This window comes from Seriola aureovittata, chromosome 16, assembly GCF_021018895.1.
Source record: "Seriola aureovittata isolate HTS-2021-v1 ecotype China chromosome 16, ASM2101889v1, whole genome shotgun sequence".
In the NCBI taxonomy this organism is placed as follows: Eukaryota; Metazoa; Chordata; class Actinopteri; order Carangiformes; family Carangidae; genus Seriola; species Seriola aureovittata.
In genome coordinates, this window is record NC_079379.1 from 14293704 (window position 1) to 14312870 (window position 19167).

The 19167-nt window shown below is 38.7% G+C and overlaps 3 protein-coding genes across 3 annotated transcripts; 2 read left to right on the plus strand and 1 right to left on the minus strand.

Annotated features, from left to right (window-relative positions):
- Window positions 1–87: 87 nt before the first annotated feature.
- LOC130183613 (uncharacterized) lies at window positions 88–2461 on the minus strand. Its single transcript, XM_056399193.1, has 4 exons — window positions 2182–2461; window positions 1722–1834; window positions 1399–1555; window positions 88–1216 (listed from the first exon to the last, which is right to left on the minus strand). Exons 2-4 carry the CDS (start codon window positions 1812–1814, stop codon window positions 411–413), a joined length of 1056 nt encoding a protein of 351 aa, XP_056255168.1. The 5' UTR covers window positions 1815–1834; window positions 2182–2461; the 3' UTR covers window positions 88–410.
- A 62-nt stretch (window positions 2462–2523) lies between these two features.
- Window positions 2524–8321, plus strand: vps28 (VPS28 subunit of ESCRT-I). The gene is made up of 10 exons (XM_056399194.1): window positions 2524–2572; window positions 4074–4137; window positions 4252–4280; window positions 4471–4508; window positions 4620–4709; window positions 4816–4921; window positions 5042–5143; window positions 5557–5610; window positions 5697–5788; window positions 7113–8321. Exons 2-10 carry the CDS (start codon window positions 4098–4100, stop codon window positions 7231–7233), a joined length of 672 nt encoding a protein of 223 aa, XP_056255169.1. The 5' UTR covers window positions 2524–2572; window positions 4074–4097; the 3' UTR covers window positions 7234–8321.
- Window positions 8322–8879: 558 nt separating this feature from the next.
- Window positions 8880–18482, plus strand: mapk15 (mitogen-activated protein kinase 15). Its single transcript, XM_056400139.1, has 15 exons — window positions 8880–9069; window positions 9325–9469; window positions 10805–10903; window positions 11128–11157; window positions 12826–12916; window positions 13342–13472; window positions 14010–14173; window positions 14361–14500; window positions 14580–14637; window positions 15342–15479; window positions 15740–15845; window positions 16002–16305; window positions 16792–16922; window positions 17117–17269; window positions 17474–18482. Exons 2-15 carry the CDS (start codon window positions 9374–9376, stop codon window positions 17666–17668), a joined length of 1836 nt encoding a protein of 611 aa, XP_056256114.1. The 5' UTR covers window positions 8880–9069; window positions 9325–9373; the 3' UTR covers window positions 17669–18482.
- Window positions 18483–19167: the final 685 nt, after the last annotated feature.

Here is a 19167-nt window from a genome sequence, read left to right on the forward strand (position 1 = left end):
GAGGACAACCACAGAGAGGAGTATCAATATTTTCCGGAGGCGCAAGGTGAGTGAGTCAGGCTGATACAGAAACAACAAGAGTTTCCTGTTTTGTCAAATTTTAAAAAGTAAAGATTTACAGTCCACAAACCGCAAGACCTGTTATGACTTTCAAATGCTTCCTTTCAGTGTTTGATCACCACATTTCCTTGAGAGTCTTGAGTAAAGAGCATGTCATCTTCCTCGTCCTCCACATAAGACTTGTAGGCACTAGATGTCACAACCACAGTGCTTATGTTGCTTTGATCTTTGAGAGGACTCCTGACTCGCTGACCTCTATGTGCCATCACCCTGAAGCCTACAGAGTCCTGGGTGAACAACATGGCCAGACTGTCTTCATCAACCTCCCTGCTTTGCTGCTGTGGCGGTGCTCATTTTTTAAAAGGAGAGCTGCTCGGTTTTGTCCATCCGAACTGTGAGATGTAGCTCTCTTCTTTATCAGCCTTCTTCCACAGTTGATTTGCGGTGTGTTTTCGAGGTGATGCAGTTTTTGGTTCTGTCCATTCGTGATTTGAAAGAAGTTCCGTATGAGCGAAAAGTGAGTGCTTACTTGGGGACCTAGAATGCAAAATGCTGCTGTTTTCTTTGTCATCCCCCACTTGAGAAGAATGAAAGTGTTTAAGGGATTTTTGAGTCGAGGTTCTCCCCTTCAGATCCATCTGAAGTCTAAAGGCCTCCTCACTCTGTAGACTGTCTGGGACACTTGGCTCAGAGTCGTTGACGTTCGCCGTAGTGGTGTTTTTCTGACTAGTCAGGTAAAACTCACTGTCAGAATATTGGCTATAGGTGAGCAGTGGGTCCTGACTCCATGCCTGTGGAGGAGGCTGACTATCACCTGGTAATGAGGACGTATCAATGCACCTTTTCTTACACTGTGGTGGTTTAAACTCCTCAGACTGCTCTTCCTCAGACTCACAGCGCATGTTTTGAGAAGGTGTATAGCTTGCTTCGCCTTTCTCCTGGCACACTGTTGCCTCAGGCTCAGGCTCAGTCACATTTTCACTATTCCACTCACAATCCACACCAGGCTCAGAATCGGGCTTTTCAAGACTTGTTTCTCGTCTTCGTTTTGTCCCTGATGCAACAGGCGCAGGTTCAGTTGGGGGAGATGCTGAGGAGGAGGAGGACAGCGCTGGATCCATGTTTGGTACTTCAGAAGTAGACATCTTATTGAGAACTTTTGGCAGAAGAAATAAGCAAGCATTTAGTTCACACAAAAAGATATGGACAGTGGCAATTTATTCAAGCAAGTCTAGCCTTTTGCAGCTTTACCAGCTTCTGACTGATTTTTCTGAGGACGATAATAATCCTAAAACAGTGTCTTGACAGCCTGATGGCGCTAGAGTTTTAGCTACTTACCTCTGTGTTGAGGTGTGAAGAAGGCTGATATAGAACTCTGTTTGGTCTTTGGCATTTCTATTTTGGTCTGAGTAAAGTTGAGAGCCACAGCCAAACTGTATCCTCCACCGTCAGCGAATGGGTTCAGCAGTTTAGAAATGGGACGGGTGTGACGTTTCTGAAACATAATATGTGCAGAATGAAATATGGTCCTTGTATAATAACAGGCTATTGATAAGATAGTGTTTACTTAGTAATTGTGATACATGCAGTAAATCACTGCTTTATTGAGAGGTAACAAAATAGCCAGTTAGTGAGAATTTAAAGACAGTTTCCACAGTTACCCGATTAGCTTTTCCTTTAAGTTGCACTGTGTCCAGCCAAACACCACACTCCTCTTGAGTAGAGGTCTGCAATGCTGTCTTGGAGGTCTTCATGGTGGAAAATGAAGAAATATCTACAATACATTAAATAAAAAGATATTTTGTGAATAGGATAAACTAGACAATCATATGAAAGAGTGTCGCAGTAGGATTTATCAGCAGCAGTATTATATTCCTGTTATATTGTTTTCACACACTATTTGTATGTTTTTGTATGTCTTATTTCTCTTACATCAGCTTATTGTTTTTGTGACTTATTTTATATCAATTCACACTATTGCAGTTTATTAAGTCTAAGTTACATGATTGGCATTAGCCCTCAGGTAGCTAACTTCGCTAACAGCTAGGTGGTATTTATTAATCATAACATTATTTAAGCTTGCCATACAACGCAGAACGATCATGTCATATTTGAACTGACCTCATAAAGTTGCGCAGGGTTGTCTTGGGCTTTCCTTTGCCGTTATTTAAACCTATATAACTTAGTTAATTGTCTTTCTGTTTAGAAATTCGTCCTCGTTTCTGTTTGTTTGAGTCTGGCGCCTTGACGAGGGGCTGCTGATGACGTTTGACTTGGTAAAACTATTTTTAAAATAGTCAAAGCTTAAAAGCCCTTCTTTATTGAACCAGCTCCGTCAAAATGAAAGATGTCAATAGCCCAATAAATAAGCTACTTTTGTTTAATACGCTAGTATTAATCTTAAAAGGTATTCATTTTTAGTAAGGCGCGATGGACACCTAATATTTTTCACGTATGCTGGTCCTCGGAGGAGGGTGTGTTTACATTGACGTCAAAGCAGTTTGCCGAGAGGGTGAGTAAAGTGTCTTTTAATTTCACAGATTAAACACTGACATTGAAGTAACAAAAAAAGCTCCTAGCTCTTTCTACAGTAATGGTCGCTAATACAAAGTCTGACGCTTACAAACAACTACCTGTATGGGCTAGTTGTAATTAATCATAAAGGAAGTGCCGACGAGCTAGCCTCAACAGCTAACTTCGGGCTAGCTAGTTCGACAAAACAAGACACTGAAGGCAGTTGATCTTTCTTCAACGGGAAGATTTTCCTCTTATCCCCAGTGGGTCTGATTTTTTGGGTAAATGTCAAAGCATAGGGAAAACATTTTTACACTGAGGTGTTATTTAACTACTGTAGCCAGCCACTCGATATCTGGTATACGCTGTTCATTAGTTCAGTCGTCCCAGAGGTTGGACACGAAAGAAACTAACGTTGAGGATAAGGCTGTAACTGACGATTAATTTCATTATCGATGAGTCTGACGCTTCTTTTCTTGATTAATCAAATAATGTCTCTAAAGGTTTTCAAAATGTTAGAAAATAGTCCAAAATGCCAATCACAAAGTCCTCAAGCCTTAGGTGAAATGTATCTTCACATTGTTTATTTTACAGTCCAAAATCCATAGGTATTAAATTTACTATTACATTTAATAAGACAATGAAAATTGCAGAAAATCCCCGCAAAAGACAAGCTAGAGCTGAGAAAAGTTTGGAATTTTTGCTGGATAAATAACTGAAATGATTAAATGATTATCAATATAGTTGCCAAATGTTTTACTGTTGATCGACTAATCAGTTAATCTATTAATCGCCTAATCATTCCAGCTCTAGTTCAGGATTTCATTTCTGATTTAGCTCTGACACATGGTATAAAACCTGACTGAGAACCTGTGTAAGTGTTGATCGAACAAATTATATTATATAAACAATATTATGTTGCAGTGCTCTAAATATCTTTGAACACTTTTGGCTTCTTGACAGGCCACCTGAATCCTGATACATCTCTTGTAGTCTTAACAATAGTCACACATAACATACTTGGTATTCGCTGTGTTAAACAGTTTTTTATAATGTTAGTGGAGAAACAAGTGAGTACAGCATTAACACGTTAGAGGTTGTATTAACACGTTTTCAGTCTAACAAAGCTCTCCTTATATCTTATTGACATTAAATACTAGAAATGATAATCCAAAAGATGTCTTTAACTCTTTCTAAAAACCTGCAAGCACTATTTGCTTGTTTTTACACTCCCGTGCAGTATTTTAGAGCAGTTCCTGCAGGTGACACACATCTGACATAAGTATTAGTACACACCTATGAGTCAGGACAGTCCGGACTAAGGAAAAAAAAGCATTTGAAATGGGACACAAATAGATAAAATTGTGAAAAGGCTTATTTGTTAACTTTGTCTGTACCAGATGAAGACATGTTTTGCTATTTTTGTTAAGTTTGGCTGGGTGTTTTTGGTCACAATTTATGAATCAGTTAGAAAAATTGTAACATAAATGTTTTTGCAGATACAATTCTGATACATCGGCATCATGTTCCATGGGATACCAGTTACAGGAGGTGTAGGGGGAGGTAAGACATTCAAATGGATCTAATATCTACAATTTAGGTATTCAGATTGTAGAAGCATTATTCAGTAAATGCCAACAAATATCACTCAAAACATGTAATTATTTTTTCTCTCAGCTCCAGCCAATAAACCTGAGTTATATGAGGTAAATATTACTATTTTTATGTTTTAATTTCAGTTTGGAAAGCATATTTTTTCTGTATAAATTTAAATGTAATGCAGCTATTAATGAAATTCAAATTATCTGATTATATCTTTTTGTCGTTGAAATTTGACATTTGACATTTTACTTGTTAGCCAGAGTAAGTCTTTCACCACAAATCATATTTTTTCAGGAAGTGAAATTATACAAAAATGCAAGGGAACGAGAGAAGTAAGTGTCAGATACATTTCCAATTACCACCCTAATATGAATGTGCTTTAACCAAGGGATTCATAATCTTGCCAGTGCTGTAACGCTTCATTTTTAACCATGTATCTAAAGGTATGATAACATGGCAGAGTTGTTTGCTGTTGTCAAGACCCTGCAAGCCCTGGAGAAGGCTTACATCAAAGACTGTGTAACACCTAATGAGTGAGTTATACATGAGTTTATATGTTGTGTTGAAAAGACAGACAAAAATACCACCTGTAACTTTGATAGTATGTTTTTATTAATGTGGAGGATTTGTCTGTTTCAGGTACACTGCTTCCTGTTCCAGACTCTTGGTTCAGTATAAGGCTGCTTTCAAACAGGTACAGGGCTCTGACGTGGGCTCCATCGACGACTTCTGCAGGAAGTACAGAGTGAGTTCTGAGTTGGAGTGCAAATCATATTTTGACCCACGTGACCAAACAAAGTTATTAGATTTTATTTCTGTGGTGCTGCCTTAGTAAGGATCTTGCTCTTGTCGTTTTGTCCCCCAGCTTGATTGCCCACTAGCCATGGAAAGGATTAAGGAGGATCGGCCAATCACCATCAAGGATGACAAGGGCAATCTGAACCGCTGCATTGCAGATATTGTTTCTGTACGTCCTCTCTCCCCTCCTTCATACTAAACACTCAGTTCAAACTGGAGGCTTATTTTGGACGTGTGCCAGAATAAGAATTGTTGTAGTCCTATTTTTGATTAAATGATTTAGTGTGTTCAGTTGGAGCACTAAGTGGCTGAAGCTGTTTCACTTCATTTGGCTCATCCTCTGGTCAGTCATTGAAGAATGTGATTGGGTGATTGCCAGCTGTATCCACAGCCAACTTTTAACTCAACTAATAAAATCAGACGAACTAACAAAATCAGCAGACACGTAGTGGGATTAGCAAAGACTATGTGCCCTGTTTGTGATCCTAAAAAAAAACTTATATTTCTTGTTTCTGACTGGAAGTTTGAAAATCTGTTGAATATTGTCTCATTGTATGTTCGCTCATCTTTTCCAACCTTCAGCTCTTCATCACTGTGATGGACAAGCTGAGACTGGAGATCAGGGCAATGGACGAGGTAAATGGGAAAAGTGCAGACTGTTGGCATACTCATCATACTATTTGCTTAAGTGGATACCTGACACTTGTTTTCCTTTGGTCCAGATCCAGCCAGACCTGAGGGAGCTGATGGAAACCATGAACAGAATGAGCAACATGCCTCCAGACTCAGAGGCTAAGGACAAAGTCAGCCTCTGGTTAGTTACCCTGAGCCACTCACTGTTTATATATTTAAGCCTTATGCCAGTTCAGTGTAGGATGCTATTTGCTGTATGCAACTTTAGTCACAGTGTCACACACATACCTGCTTCAGGTGGGAATGGTTGTGCAGAGAGTTAAAAAAAAAAAAAAGAAGTAAACTAACACAACTTTCACTAATAAACATTTTCAGCAGACTGTTGGTCATGTGTAAATGCTGTATAATACATCAGACCAAACCTGGGGCAAGAGCCCTCTTATTCAACTTGCCTTACTTATTTCTATATAATTGTGTGTAATAGGGGGAACACAACATTTTTTCATGAGTGGGTCACATAGCAACTGCTGATTAAGTAATCTATCTTGTAATCTAGATAATGTTCAAGCATGGGGCAAAAGGCTGCAAGTGTCCAACAGTACATACAATAGTAGGGTTAATATAGATAAATTAATAGTTAACATACAGTAGCTGCACTCCCTGGCATGTTGATTAAGTACACCTGCTCAGTCTAATGCATATCAGGACAACAGCTCTGACACATATTCTACCTTAATGAAGCTTATCATGTGAAGTTTTTCTTAAAACTTTCCAAGAAGTGTTATTTCTACTATATATTTATTACTGAGGTTATAGTTAGTGGTGCTGTTGTACTATATGCTGGAATGTGTTTCTAATTTTCTTCCCGCCTCTTGTCACATTAGACCACTGCTAACTGCAACCTCAATAATAAACATGTAGTTAAACCTGTCTGACAGCGTCAATCAAAACTGCACATTGTTATCTTTTTTAATGTAGATTTTATGGCAGAGCTGTTGCATTCGATCAGATTTCACAGGTGTACCTCATCAAATAGTCTGAGATCGCCCTATGATGGCACTACTGAGCAGTGTAGCTCAATGGAGTGGAGCTCAATCTGAGAGCTTGTGTTGAAGCATCACAAACCTGGAGTTTTTCTCTGGTCACTCCTTTGTTCTGAGAGTCTCTGAAATTCAACTTCAGAGACTCCACATGTTCATTTGTAAGTGTGAGGGAGCACAGCATTCAATTCGCAATGCAAATTTCACAATGTACTGTATCAGGTATATTATCATTATAATACCTGTCCTTTGAAAAGTATTACAAAGAGGCGTGGAACTTGACCTTTCCTTGATTTTTGCGTATAAGTAAGACCATTTCTGTAGTGGTTAAAATGGCTGCACTGATCCCTAATAGCATTGCATTTACGCCATTCCATTATAAGAATAGTTACATTAATAACACTTAATGTAAACATAGGATACGTTTTGTCTTAATTGTCATCTTTCTTGACCTTTTCTCATCAGGTTGACCACCCTCAGCAGCATGTCGGCCTCAGACGAATTGGATGATAATCAGGTGCGCCAGATGCTGTTTGACCTTGAGTCGGCCTACAACGCCTTCAACCGCTTCCTCCACTCCTCTTAAAGCATCCCTCCATTATAAATCCATGTGTCTGAAATTGTGACTCTAATACCTATTAAGTTAAAAAAAAAAAAAAGCTCCACTTTCTCCTCATGTTTATTGGTCGGAAGTGGATTTAAGTCTGGGGACAGGGTCTCTCTTTCCTGCTTCTCCTTTCTGTCTCTACATTTGTTCCCTGTGTCTTTATCCATGTTGTGTACAATTCAAAGTTCACCACCTTGTAGCGTATACTCCACTGTTTGTGGTACATCGTGCTGCTTGCAGCCTTGCCCGCCGGGCTCTTCCTGTGCTGTGAGATGCTCCATTGGCCTGTTTTCTAGCCAAACCTGTGTGATGAATCCTTTAACACTGGCTCTTTATTCTGATCTTGACAAAACAATTTACTTCTAACTTTGTACTGTAATTTCAAAAAATGTCTAATTTTATACTTAAGTTTTGCAGAGCACCAACAGAGAAGCATGAATCAATTATATTGGGCAAATTCTGCACATGAAGAAAAGGTTGCAACAGCCAAAGCCTTTGTATTATTGGAAAGATGAATATATATATTTTTTCTTTTTGGTACCCTAAAACTATCTGCCGCCTGGAGACATGTTTTGTTCTGTGTACCGTGATTGTTTTCTATTACACAAGTTTTTACTGTAGAAGCCTACAATAGACTTTGTCAATAGAGTGAATTAAGCTGACATACGTAACATCTGCTCTGTCTGTCAATTAACTGATAAAATGAAGCTGAAATATTTGTTTGGACTCTGAAGATGATTAGACTGCACTTCAAATTAATCTTTATATTGAAGCTATGGTAGGAGGAAATGGTTTATGTTCATCATTTTGTCTATTTGTATACGTTTGGTCTTCTGTTAACATGCTTAATCCATATTTCCTTTAGAAGTGAGGGTTTGGCCACATTAAGTGGGCAAAAGAGAGGTGGTCGCACCCCCTCCTTGTTTTGCTTACTAAATATGTTTCAACTCTCAAACAGCATTAGGGAGAACATATTTATTAAGAATTATCATTGTAAATAATAGTTTGATTTTTAAATAAAAGCATGTAACATCTTTTTAGAAATAAAGTTTAAAAATCTATCTCCACCTTTGTGTCTGTTGTGTGTGAAAAAAAAAATGTATTAGCTAAACTAATACTAACTGTCCCCACGATTTGTGAATTTGATCAAACACAACTTAACATAGGAACATGCACCACATGAACATAGTATGAACTAAAATAATAATAAGCTTTTAAAACTAGATTTTGAAATATATAGGAAATAGGGCTCTGCTTGAGATGTAGCCACAAAACCAGATGATAATGCACTGAATTTTAGCTTTGCAAATTAATTGATAAATTAATCACATAAAACCAATAGAAACAGCCTCAGGACTCTACAGGGAACTTTGTTTCACTTTGACAATTTTAACCGAGGCCACATTGAACAAAGCAGCCTTCTGTATCTTCTCCAGGATTATAGAGGGGGTCCTCCTATAATCCTCGCCCTACAACCGCCGTAATCTGCATGACAACACCAAATGTCCACTTGTGGCAGTCCTATAAGTGAGTGAGTGGGTTTGCGTTTGCGCTGCGGCTCCTTTAAGAACCGGGCAGCGGCGTGTTCGTTACCAAGACAACAGAAAAATGACAAAACTCCTCGGCTCGTCTGTTTGCAGCAGCAGTGTGGGAGTACCGAAACTTACAGCGAGAATTGACTGTCACCTGGAGGAATAACAAAAGATTCATCATAGAGCAAGTTAAACGTGTTGAATTGACAGTATCTAAATGGAGGTGAAAAACTAACCTGCTGCTTCTCGGGCGACATTGATCGATCGATTGATTGATTGAACGGTAAGTAACGCCACGTAAGGCCACAAGTAGAGACAAGGGGTCGCATACATGTTGACTCGACTGTTGCATTCATTAATTTTTACCGTGTTGTTGTTGTTGTTGTTGTTGTTGTTGTTGTTGTTGGGGAAATAATCGTTGAATCGGATGCTGCAGCTCTGACTTGACTGTTCAGTATGGTTGACAGACTTCAATCATAGCTTCCAACCCTTTTAACACCTGTTACCCGGACATTCAAAGTCTACTTATTTCTTTCAGGAATAATCAAAGAGCATGGTGAGGACTTCTGCCAAGCAGAAGTGAACAAATGACCATGAGCAAAAAAAATGGATCAACAAACGTGTCTGAGGTGGAGGAACATATTTCTCTGAAATATGAAATCAAGAAGAGGCTTGGAAAGGGGGTGAGTGAGTATTTTTTTATTCTTAATGTAATGGATATTGAATTTAATAAATCAACTTTCATCATAAAATTAATAACGCAACATAAAATTAATAACTCTCCACTCTCAATATAATATAATATCTCATGCATCTACAAAAGTCTTTTAAGTTTCACTTCCATTTCGTTTATCAGGCATCAAAAGTGTTGCAATACCCATGTCTACAGTAACCCTTTTCTGCCAGTGCACTAATGTTTACAACATCTTTAAGCTCTTCTGTACTTTAGCTTTAATAGAAATTCCTGAAATTCTCCAGACTTAAGGTCCTCAGCGAATACCAGTATTGTAAGCAAGGGGTTTATTTACTTTGGCAGGACAAACTCTTTCCTTGCAGATCAGCTGATGTGTGAGGACACTTGTGAGTCCAACCCCTTTGTTTTTCTCTTTCCTGGTACGGTTGCCACAGGACTAAAAACAGCCTGGTTTTCTTTCCATAGAAAGTCCACAGAGGCTCACAAATTGCTGCTCTGCTTTAAATGGTCAGGTGTTAACTGCCACGTAGACTTGTCATATTGGCTAACTAGGCATACCTGAGGGTGACTGTGGCTAAGGTTACACAGCTGTTCAACCTGTTTACGGTTGACCAATGGGATAGATGGTAGCATCCTGTGCAGTGATGCTTCAGGGAACTCAACAACAGTGAGCAGCACAGCGGTAAATGGCTTTAGAAAGTCATAAAGTGGTTTTACAGCAGGAAAAAGTGCTTTAAAGTGTTCTGAATAGTATTGTGTTTTTTTATAAACCAATTCATCTCTCTTTTTCTGCAGCCTAACAGTGCACTCTGATGCTCTGCTTCACTGCTGCCTCTGTTATGCTTGATTTCACTTCCTTTATCAGCACCCTCCCTTCACCATAGTCAGAGCTGTAGCTACTATTGAGGACTCAGAGGTCATATCCTTACGTATTTTTTTTTCTTGGAATATGTTGATCGGAAGTACAGTTGACCTCTTTCTATTACAAAGTTACACATGGTGGCTTTTAAAAATACGCATACCAATATTCTTAAGGCTCACTGACCTTAACTTTGACACTTTTTAGGCCAACGTTCCTGACAGAGTAGAGACCAGTTTTTAGATGATCATGTAAAATCATGCAAAAAAAAAAAAAAAAACATGGTAAAAAGAGGAGCTGTTCATACTTATGGTCCCAGTATTTCTAAAATCCTGACTACAACCCTGCCCACAGTGTTTCCACATGTTATTTCGCATTATTTTTTTTACCTTGTTGAAATTTGTTAAATTTGTTACGGAAGAAGTGACCTGATGTAATGTTGTCAGTATTTTGTTTCTGCCGCAGGCCTATGGCATCGTATGGAAGGCAGTTGACAGACAGACTGGGGAGATTGTGGCTGTGAAAAAGATCTTTGATGCCTTCAGAAACAGGACAGATGCCCAGGTGTGCACTGTTTGATCTACAATCAGTTAAAATAAGTAATTATTGTAACCTGTTAACTTTGACCATGTTTACTATCTCACCACCTTGTATAAAGCAGCTCCCTCACCTGTCTCAGTTTGGCAAGTGATTAAATGAAACAGGATGATTTTGTCTGCCTTTTTTTTTTTTTTTACTGCATGTTGTTAGTGAAGTTCATTTTCTAACTGTAATTTTCTCTTTTGCAGCGGACATTCAGAGAAATCATGTTCCTTCAGGTAACGATAAGAATCATGTTTGAGTTAAATAAAGGTCTGTGGTATCTTAAGGTGCTGATGTGAAGAAGTGATCACCGCTGACACATCTTTACTTCAAAAATAAGTTTATTTACAAGAAAGAAACAGTGTCAAAAAATGCCGAATCCTGGAGCATCTCTGCCAATGTGAGATCTCCCCTTTACCTTCTCACAAACCCCTCTATTTATCTGTCTTATCCCATCTTTGGGATGTACACTTCTTCCAATGAGAAGAAGTCTTCACCCTAATGGTAAACCAAATCTAATATACGGGTGTCTGGTCTCTGGACTTTTGACCTTTAAGGTCAGCACAAAACCCCCACATCCTGGATCCCTTATATCGTAGGAAACAGGAAACAAATGGTTAAGCAAATTTGTCCCCTAATGCACTTTCCTTAAACTTGACTTATACTAAGTAGTTCAAAATAACCTTTGACAAAGCCTTAGTTGTCACCTTTCCTTAACTTATCAATAAAACTTACATAAAAGAAGAACATACAACAGTTTAGAATGTTTAAGTAAAAAGAAATGAAGTGGATAATATACTACAGGTCCACTGACTTTTGGACTATAATTTTCTTAATTTAAAACTGAAAGATTAATAATCTTAGTCCCACTCTCTACACTCTCTTTTTGAATGTGTTGAATATACAAAAGTATTACGGAAACTTGATCTTTTCATGATATACAGTAATTGTTGTGTCTGAGAATACTGCTCCTTACTCCACAGTCAGTGAATGAGCAATAAAATCCCCTCATGATCTACAGAAACATACCAACATCCCTTTATATTCCCTTTATCCTTTGTACACAGTTTTTGCAGGTAAAGTGCTGTACCTATTAACAGTCTGTAGCTCCACAGCAGTTATACCATGCCCTTCCTGTTATGGCACAGTGCAGTCTATTCTTCCATGACTGGTTCCACATATTTAAATGCTGTATAAATAGAAAAATGGTGGAAAGGTTTTTAAATTGATTTAGCAGCTGCTCAGTTTACTGTGTGAAAAAAAACAACTTTTGAGCATTGCCTTTTCTCATATATGGACCACTGTTGGTGCAGCATGTTAAGTCTTTCACAGTGGCAAAAGTCAATAAATTGAAAACCTCTGCCATAAAGTAAAAGCTCTATAAATTATGTCCGATAAGGTAAAGCATACACAAATAATGATTCATGAGGATGTACTCAGTCTGCAGAATTGCGTGTAAGTTTCCTAAATATTCAAACAAGTTTTATTATTATCCAAAGTGAAATTTGGTTTGCAGGCAGGTATTAAACATAGGTCACAGAAACACACTGATGACGAGCAACCAGGAAGAATGTAGCTGTCTCACTGTACTTTATATCCTTGTGTTACATATTCCTGTCTCACTCTTTTTGCGTTGACCCACATACTGTACATGTGACCTCCTGCGGTGCCACTGCTCCCCAATCAGCTGTTTGTCATCTTCCAGTAAAACTCCAGTGCTGTAGTCATGGGGTTTAGTGACCATTATGTAACCTCTGTTGAAACTGCCCCTGTTGTTTACACAACCTTGACACAATAACTCCCAGTTATTACAGGTCAAACAGTAGCCACAGTGTGCTCTCTTGGTTAGTGTGCATTGTTTGTGTTTCTGTTACTGAAAAAATCTTTATTCTTTCTCTTTGCAGGAGTTTGGAGATCATCCCAACATCGTCAAACTTCTAAATGTCATCCGAGCACAAAATGATAAAGACATTTACCTCATTTTTGAATATATGGGTGAGTGTTGCTCAACATGCAGAGCTGCTCAGCTGTGACACAGAAAAAAAAAGGGAACAACAAGTAATAATCATTCACTGGGAAGGCTGCAGTGGTTCTTTGCAGTTTAACTTGGCACCGAAAAAGGTGTGAGGTGTGTGTGTAGTTGTGTGTGGAAGGGCTTCTGCTTCCCTTGGCTGCCTGCTTTGTCTTACTGCTGAGTCCACATATTGCCCCACCGCCTCTCTGCAGTCTAATCCATGACTGTGCACCAGCATCACAGCACAGACTTCCACTGTTTCTCTCTAGAATCTCGTATTCGGGATGCGTCTTGGTTTGAAATCATTGTGTATGTGATTCTAGAGGATGATTACCAGTGTAATCACTGGTTGATATTACTGTGACAGTCATATTATCAACAACACTTGCTCTCTACTTTGACCCAGATACTGACCTGCATGCAGTGATTAAGAAAGGCACTCTACTGAAGGACATCCATAAACGTTATGTGATGTACCAGCTCCTCAAAGCCATCAAATACCTGCATTCAGGAAATGTTATCCATAGGGACCAAAAGGTATGTCAATGACTTTATCAGGTATCAGTATTTAGGAATAGTAGGGAATGTATGAAGAATATGAAACATATCACACTACTCAAAAGTGCTTTTATTCAGATTCATGGAAGTTGATAACTTCATCATGCTTACTATTATAACTTATATGATCTTTTTTGTTTTGATCAATCTATGTGCATAATATAGTGTAAAATATTTAATAATGTTTGGAATAAAACATTTTATTTTTGTAGAAAAATGTAACCTATTTATATTCAAAATACTGTTTATATAATTCAATTCAGTAGCCCATGTGCATTTCTGCAGAAAATATGTTCTTCTCTAGGTCCTTCTCCCTGGAAACTAAATTTTTGTTCCAACCTTTTTTCATATTAAACATCTTCTTTTCACTCTTTGCATAATTTCTTTCCTCGCATCTTGTTCAAACTGGGCACTGCTTCTATAATACCTGCTCAAAATGATCTTTGTACAGGTGATGGAAAATCAAACTATTATTGTCCTTGTGAGGAATGTTTCTGCTGTCTGTGTTTCCAACAGCCGTCCAACGTGCTCCTGGACACAGACTGTGTAGTCAAGCTGTGTGATTTTGGCTTGGCCAGATCACTCAACCAGATCCAAGAGGACAGTGGGAATCCTGCACTGACGGAGTATGTGGCGACGCGGTGGTACCGAGCTCCTGAGATCCTGCTGGGGTCCGCAAGGTATCAACTGTGATGAGCATCTGTTGACAGTTAACCCCATCTTCTGTTTGTTCCTCACAACGGTTGATTTGACAATGATGAAGACGGTAACATTGTGTTTTAATTCAAGGGACAGAATACTTACTTGGAAAATGACATAGCTGTTTTGAGCATAGCAGACTGTAAAAGGAGTACATCTTGTCCAAAGGTACACTAAAGGAGTAGACATGTGGAGCCTTGGCTGTATCCTGGGAGAGATGCTGCTGGGAAAAGCCCTGTTCCCTGGGACATCCACTATCAACCAAATAGAGAAGATCATGAGTGCCATACCACACCCAAGTCCAGAAGGTGACTCCAGGTCGAATTCATTCAAATGCTTAACACTTTGCTTTTACCTTGAAATAATTAAATATATTTTAATTTTCAGATATTCTCGCAATCAAATCTGAATATGGCTCATCTGTCATTCAGAGAATGTTACTGAAGTAAGAAAATATTTTCTTTTTTTTTATATTTATGTTGTAAAAATCCTATCGTACACAAGACATGTAAATCTGGTCATCTAAGAAACCAACAATGCATATGTTGCGTTTCATTCAGTTAACTCATATGGATTACTTCATTTATATGTGAATGCAAAGGGGAATACAGTTCATCCTTGGCCTATTTTTGACCTTGTCGCTCCTGGCACAAAGGGGAGTTAAGGGAGTGATGATAACAAATTTCTTCCCCTCCACGGGGAAGATTATTATCATAGCCTGCAGGTGGAGGTGGGGCTCATTACATGCTCAGGGAACAAGAACAGTGATGAATGCGGAGATGCAATGACGTAGCAGTGACAAAGCAAAATCATAAACCAAGCAATATCTTAAATAGACCACCTTGTTGCAAGGGCTGCATTTGATATGTGTTGCAAAAATGGAAATATTTGAGTCAGCAGGGAGAGTCAAATTGCTTGCAGGCTTTGCTACATTTCTGATCTTTGCATAGAACCATAAGTTTGTAAACTGCAAAGATGTATCTGTACTTTAAAGCAGTTTTATTAGTTATCTACCCTTTACTCTATCTAGTTAAGTATTGAAACCCCAGATTTGGCTTGATATTTTCTTTCAAACCTCCACACTCCTCTGACTCTCTTCCTCCCCCTGCTTTTTCTGTTTTTAAATCTCACCTCTCGCTCCTTCACCAGACCACAGGTGCCTCTGGAGGATCTTCTCCAACCATCTGTGCCTCCTGATGCTCTGGACCTGCTGAGGGGTTTGCTCGTTTTCAACCCAGACAAGCGGCTGACTGCCGAGCAAGCCCTCCAACACCCATATGTAGCCAGGTATTAAGGAGCATGTGTTCAGATTGATTAAGGGATTAGTGACTGTGGTCAGGTTTTCCGGTATTGTGAAGATGTCTTTATTTATTTTTATTTATTCATTTTGTTTGCTCAGTTGAGCAGTTAGAGCCAATATGTTTGTTCTGTATGCTATGCTGCCTGTGCTGTTTCAAGCTTAGAGAGATCAGTAATGAGTATCATTATGTTACTGTTATGATCATAAAGTGCTATCATTTATCCATTATTGTTTTCTGTCCCTTGAGGTTCCATAATCCAGCCAAGGAGCCAGCTCTAAACTATGATGTAGTGCTACCAGTGGATGATGATGTGCAATTATCTGTGGTTCAGTACCGCAACAAACTTTATGAGGTACAGAATGAGTCATAAATGTTCAGTATATTATGTAATATTTAACCATATTACATAAGGTGCAATGCAGTAAAACCCATTAGTCAGTACTTATTGTCGAAGTTGATCTGATCACACTAATTAAACCTTTTACATTCTCCTCTTCTTTACCTGCAGATGATACTGGAGAGGAGAACTAACCAAGGGATGCTAAGACTGATCCAGCCGAAGGATATGGGAGGTGTCGGTAGCAGGGAGAAGCCCAGTGTTAAGGATAATGGAGAGAAAGGCCCAGTGGCAGTGAATGGTGATGGTATTGTCGACCATCAGGAGAAACCACAACATGAAAAGACTGATGAGAAAAATCACGTGCCCTCACATACGGGCTTCACCAAACCTGAGCCTGCTGTGGAGAAGACGAGTCCATTAACTAGCCCTGGCTTGGGGAAACTCACATATAATCCCATCACACATGCCCCAAGTATGTTTAAATGTATTTCTACAGGTTCCTCACAGGGCTGGGTGTCAAACCTTTTCTGGTTTTGACTGTAATATATCAAAAGCTGGAAATTCTGAAAGCTTGCATTCATTGTTTGTACATGTTTCATATTTCTAATCTTGTTTACATGTGTTTTTATCAGATAGCTTTTAATTTAAATCAAAATTTTGTCAACTTTAGACTCTTTTTTTATGTAGGGAAAAGTTCCACTATGGCTTTTTTTATTGAGACAACATTTAACATTTGAGAACCTTTGTGCTGTTAAATGAAAAAAAAAAAAGAGAAGAATTTGGTGAAAAATATTATGAACATTATATTTCTCAAATGTTGTGAAAAAGTATTGCTTTGGTACCAGTGCAGAAACAATAACCATAAAATATTACAAAACGATACCCAGCCCTTCTCTCAGACAGTAAACATACATAGTCTCTCAGGTAGAAAACACAAACTCTTCTTCTCTTCATTCAGACAGTTTTGCTCGGAGCCCAGCTGGTCCTCCACATTACTATCATTCAACTGCAGGCAATAGGAGACTAGTGGGACAGACTAGTAATGGAAATGCAACTACATCACCAACAGAGGGCACTAATGCAAATACAGTAAGAACCAGACCTCAGTTCACTTACTATTCACTTTTGTTTTCTTTTGCTGTGATGTAATGATTTTTGAGGTTTTTTTTTTTTCTATTTTTACATCCTTTTTATTTTTGGCTACTCACATACTTTCCCACTCAGGCTCTCACTCTGTAGCTCACTTTGAACATTTTTCTATCTTTTCTCCCTCCTTTCATTAGTCCATGGACCAGATTCTCCAGCGTGGTCGCTCAGCCCCTGTGGCCCATAACCGTTCCTTCTCCTTGACCCTAAACCAAACGACCAACAACCCGCTAGTTCGCAAGGATGAGCCGTCTTTGTCTTCAGGGCTGCATGTCGCATCTGCACGCCTGGTCAGTCCACTGCACCTCATGACATGTAAAATATGACACAATATCAATATGCAATTTCAGCCAATCTACATGCATGATAAAATGTTGATTTTATACGTAGAATTAATAAAAAACATGGATATTTTAAAGCTTGTTGGCTTTAATAAAATATAGATGGTGTGGTTGTCAATACATGTCTAACTCTCTTTTTTTTTTCCCATGCAGAACCAACGATCCAACCCTCAGGTCTGTGAGGCTCGTCCCCTGCCACGGTTCAGCAAAAAAGTATTTCAGAGTAATTGTAATGTGGCAGCTGCAGGTGACCCTCGAGCCAAACTAGGCAGTTATTCCCAGGCCTATGGTACTATCAACAAGACTGAACTGGACAATCTGCTTCAAAGTTGTCCTTACAACCAGTAACTGCTGTCATGTCGGTGGTTGCATAGGGGCTCGGTGTCAACTGTCTTTAAACATACAACAAGGTCTGCCTTGTGATACGATCATATGCACGTGGCAAACTGAAAGAGGTCAGAGAAACTGTTAAGACTGTTGTTAGGTCAAACATCATTGTGTACTGTGTAGAATATATAACCGCTGTCTGTGACAGTGAATACATAATTGTAAAATCCAGTGTGACTTCATATTACATTTATCAAACTGTACCAGCAAGTCATGAGGCTATGCACATCTCATTTTTCAAGAAGTTGTACTTATCTTCACTTCTTACAAGGCTGGATCACCAGCCACCCACAGCTGGCAGCTACCCTGGAGCCCAAGACTTTCAAGGGCCCTGAAGGCCCCTTTTCTTTGAGTGTCAGTTGGTTTGTGATAATTTGATTGATACAAATTTCTTTGGGAATGTGCCCCACGTCAGCACATTATCAGCTAAAATGTTGTCTTATCTACTTGTCTGTAAAAGAGGCCATGTGTCAAAATCCACATGCCAAAAATTCCTAAATACATTTGTGTTTCACTCAAGCATCACAAACAGGGGGGTCAGTAGGGGCTCAGTGCAGGGTAAAACCAGCCATACATCAATCTATGTAGCTAACCTATGAGCTTAATGATTTATGTACATTAAGTCAGTGGGTTTCAGGTGGACACAGAATGACTGTAAAATATACAAATAGTTGTTTGAATTGATTATATGCAACAAGTATCTTTCAGTACAGCAGCAATAAGCTTACTTGTTCTTGTAATGTGTACAGAAATAAAAAGATGAGTGTTTCTTGTACTCAGTTTATGTCTACCAGATAACTGTAGCAACAAACTACCATAAAGTTGAATAATAAATAGAGGTTGAAGTTCTCAGGTTGTTTACCCATCTAAAAGCACTAATACAACAATATGAGAACTTCTATTAGAAGTCAAAATCCTTGCACTCAAAATCCTTTTTAAGTACACATGTTCTGTTCAAGTATAACTATACCACTGAGACTCCCTCTGCAGAGAAATGCCCCTAGTTGATGTATTATTAACATACATTTTTAGATTGTGTAAGCAGTTGTTAGGCATGGTGGAGTTGGTTAATCTTCAGATACAGTTCAGTAAATCTGAGAGGTGTGAGAAATGATTAGGGTTGGACTAAAAAGACAAAGTTTTGCTACACTATTGTGTATTCATTTTTCAAACTTTCAATCTTTGCTTTTTACAAGAAATATTCTCTCTGAGCCTCAAACACTTATTTAAATTAAAGAATAAATTAAACTTAACTCGTTTTATTGAAAGTAGGCGTATCTCTTAAGCACAGCACTGGGGTAAATGCACTTTACACCACTGATAATAAACCACATGACTGTAACTGTTACGCATCACGCAGAAGTCTCCTGATGTATCTGGATCTTTCCAATGCAGTAATTCCTTTGTAAAAGTAATTACACCCCTTTAACTGCAATTTTTTTTCTTCATGTGACCCGTAT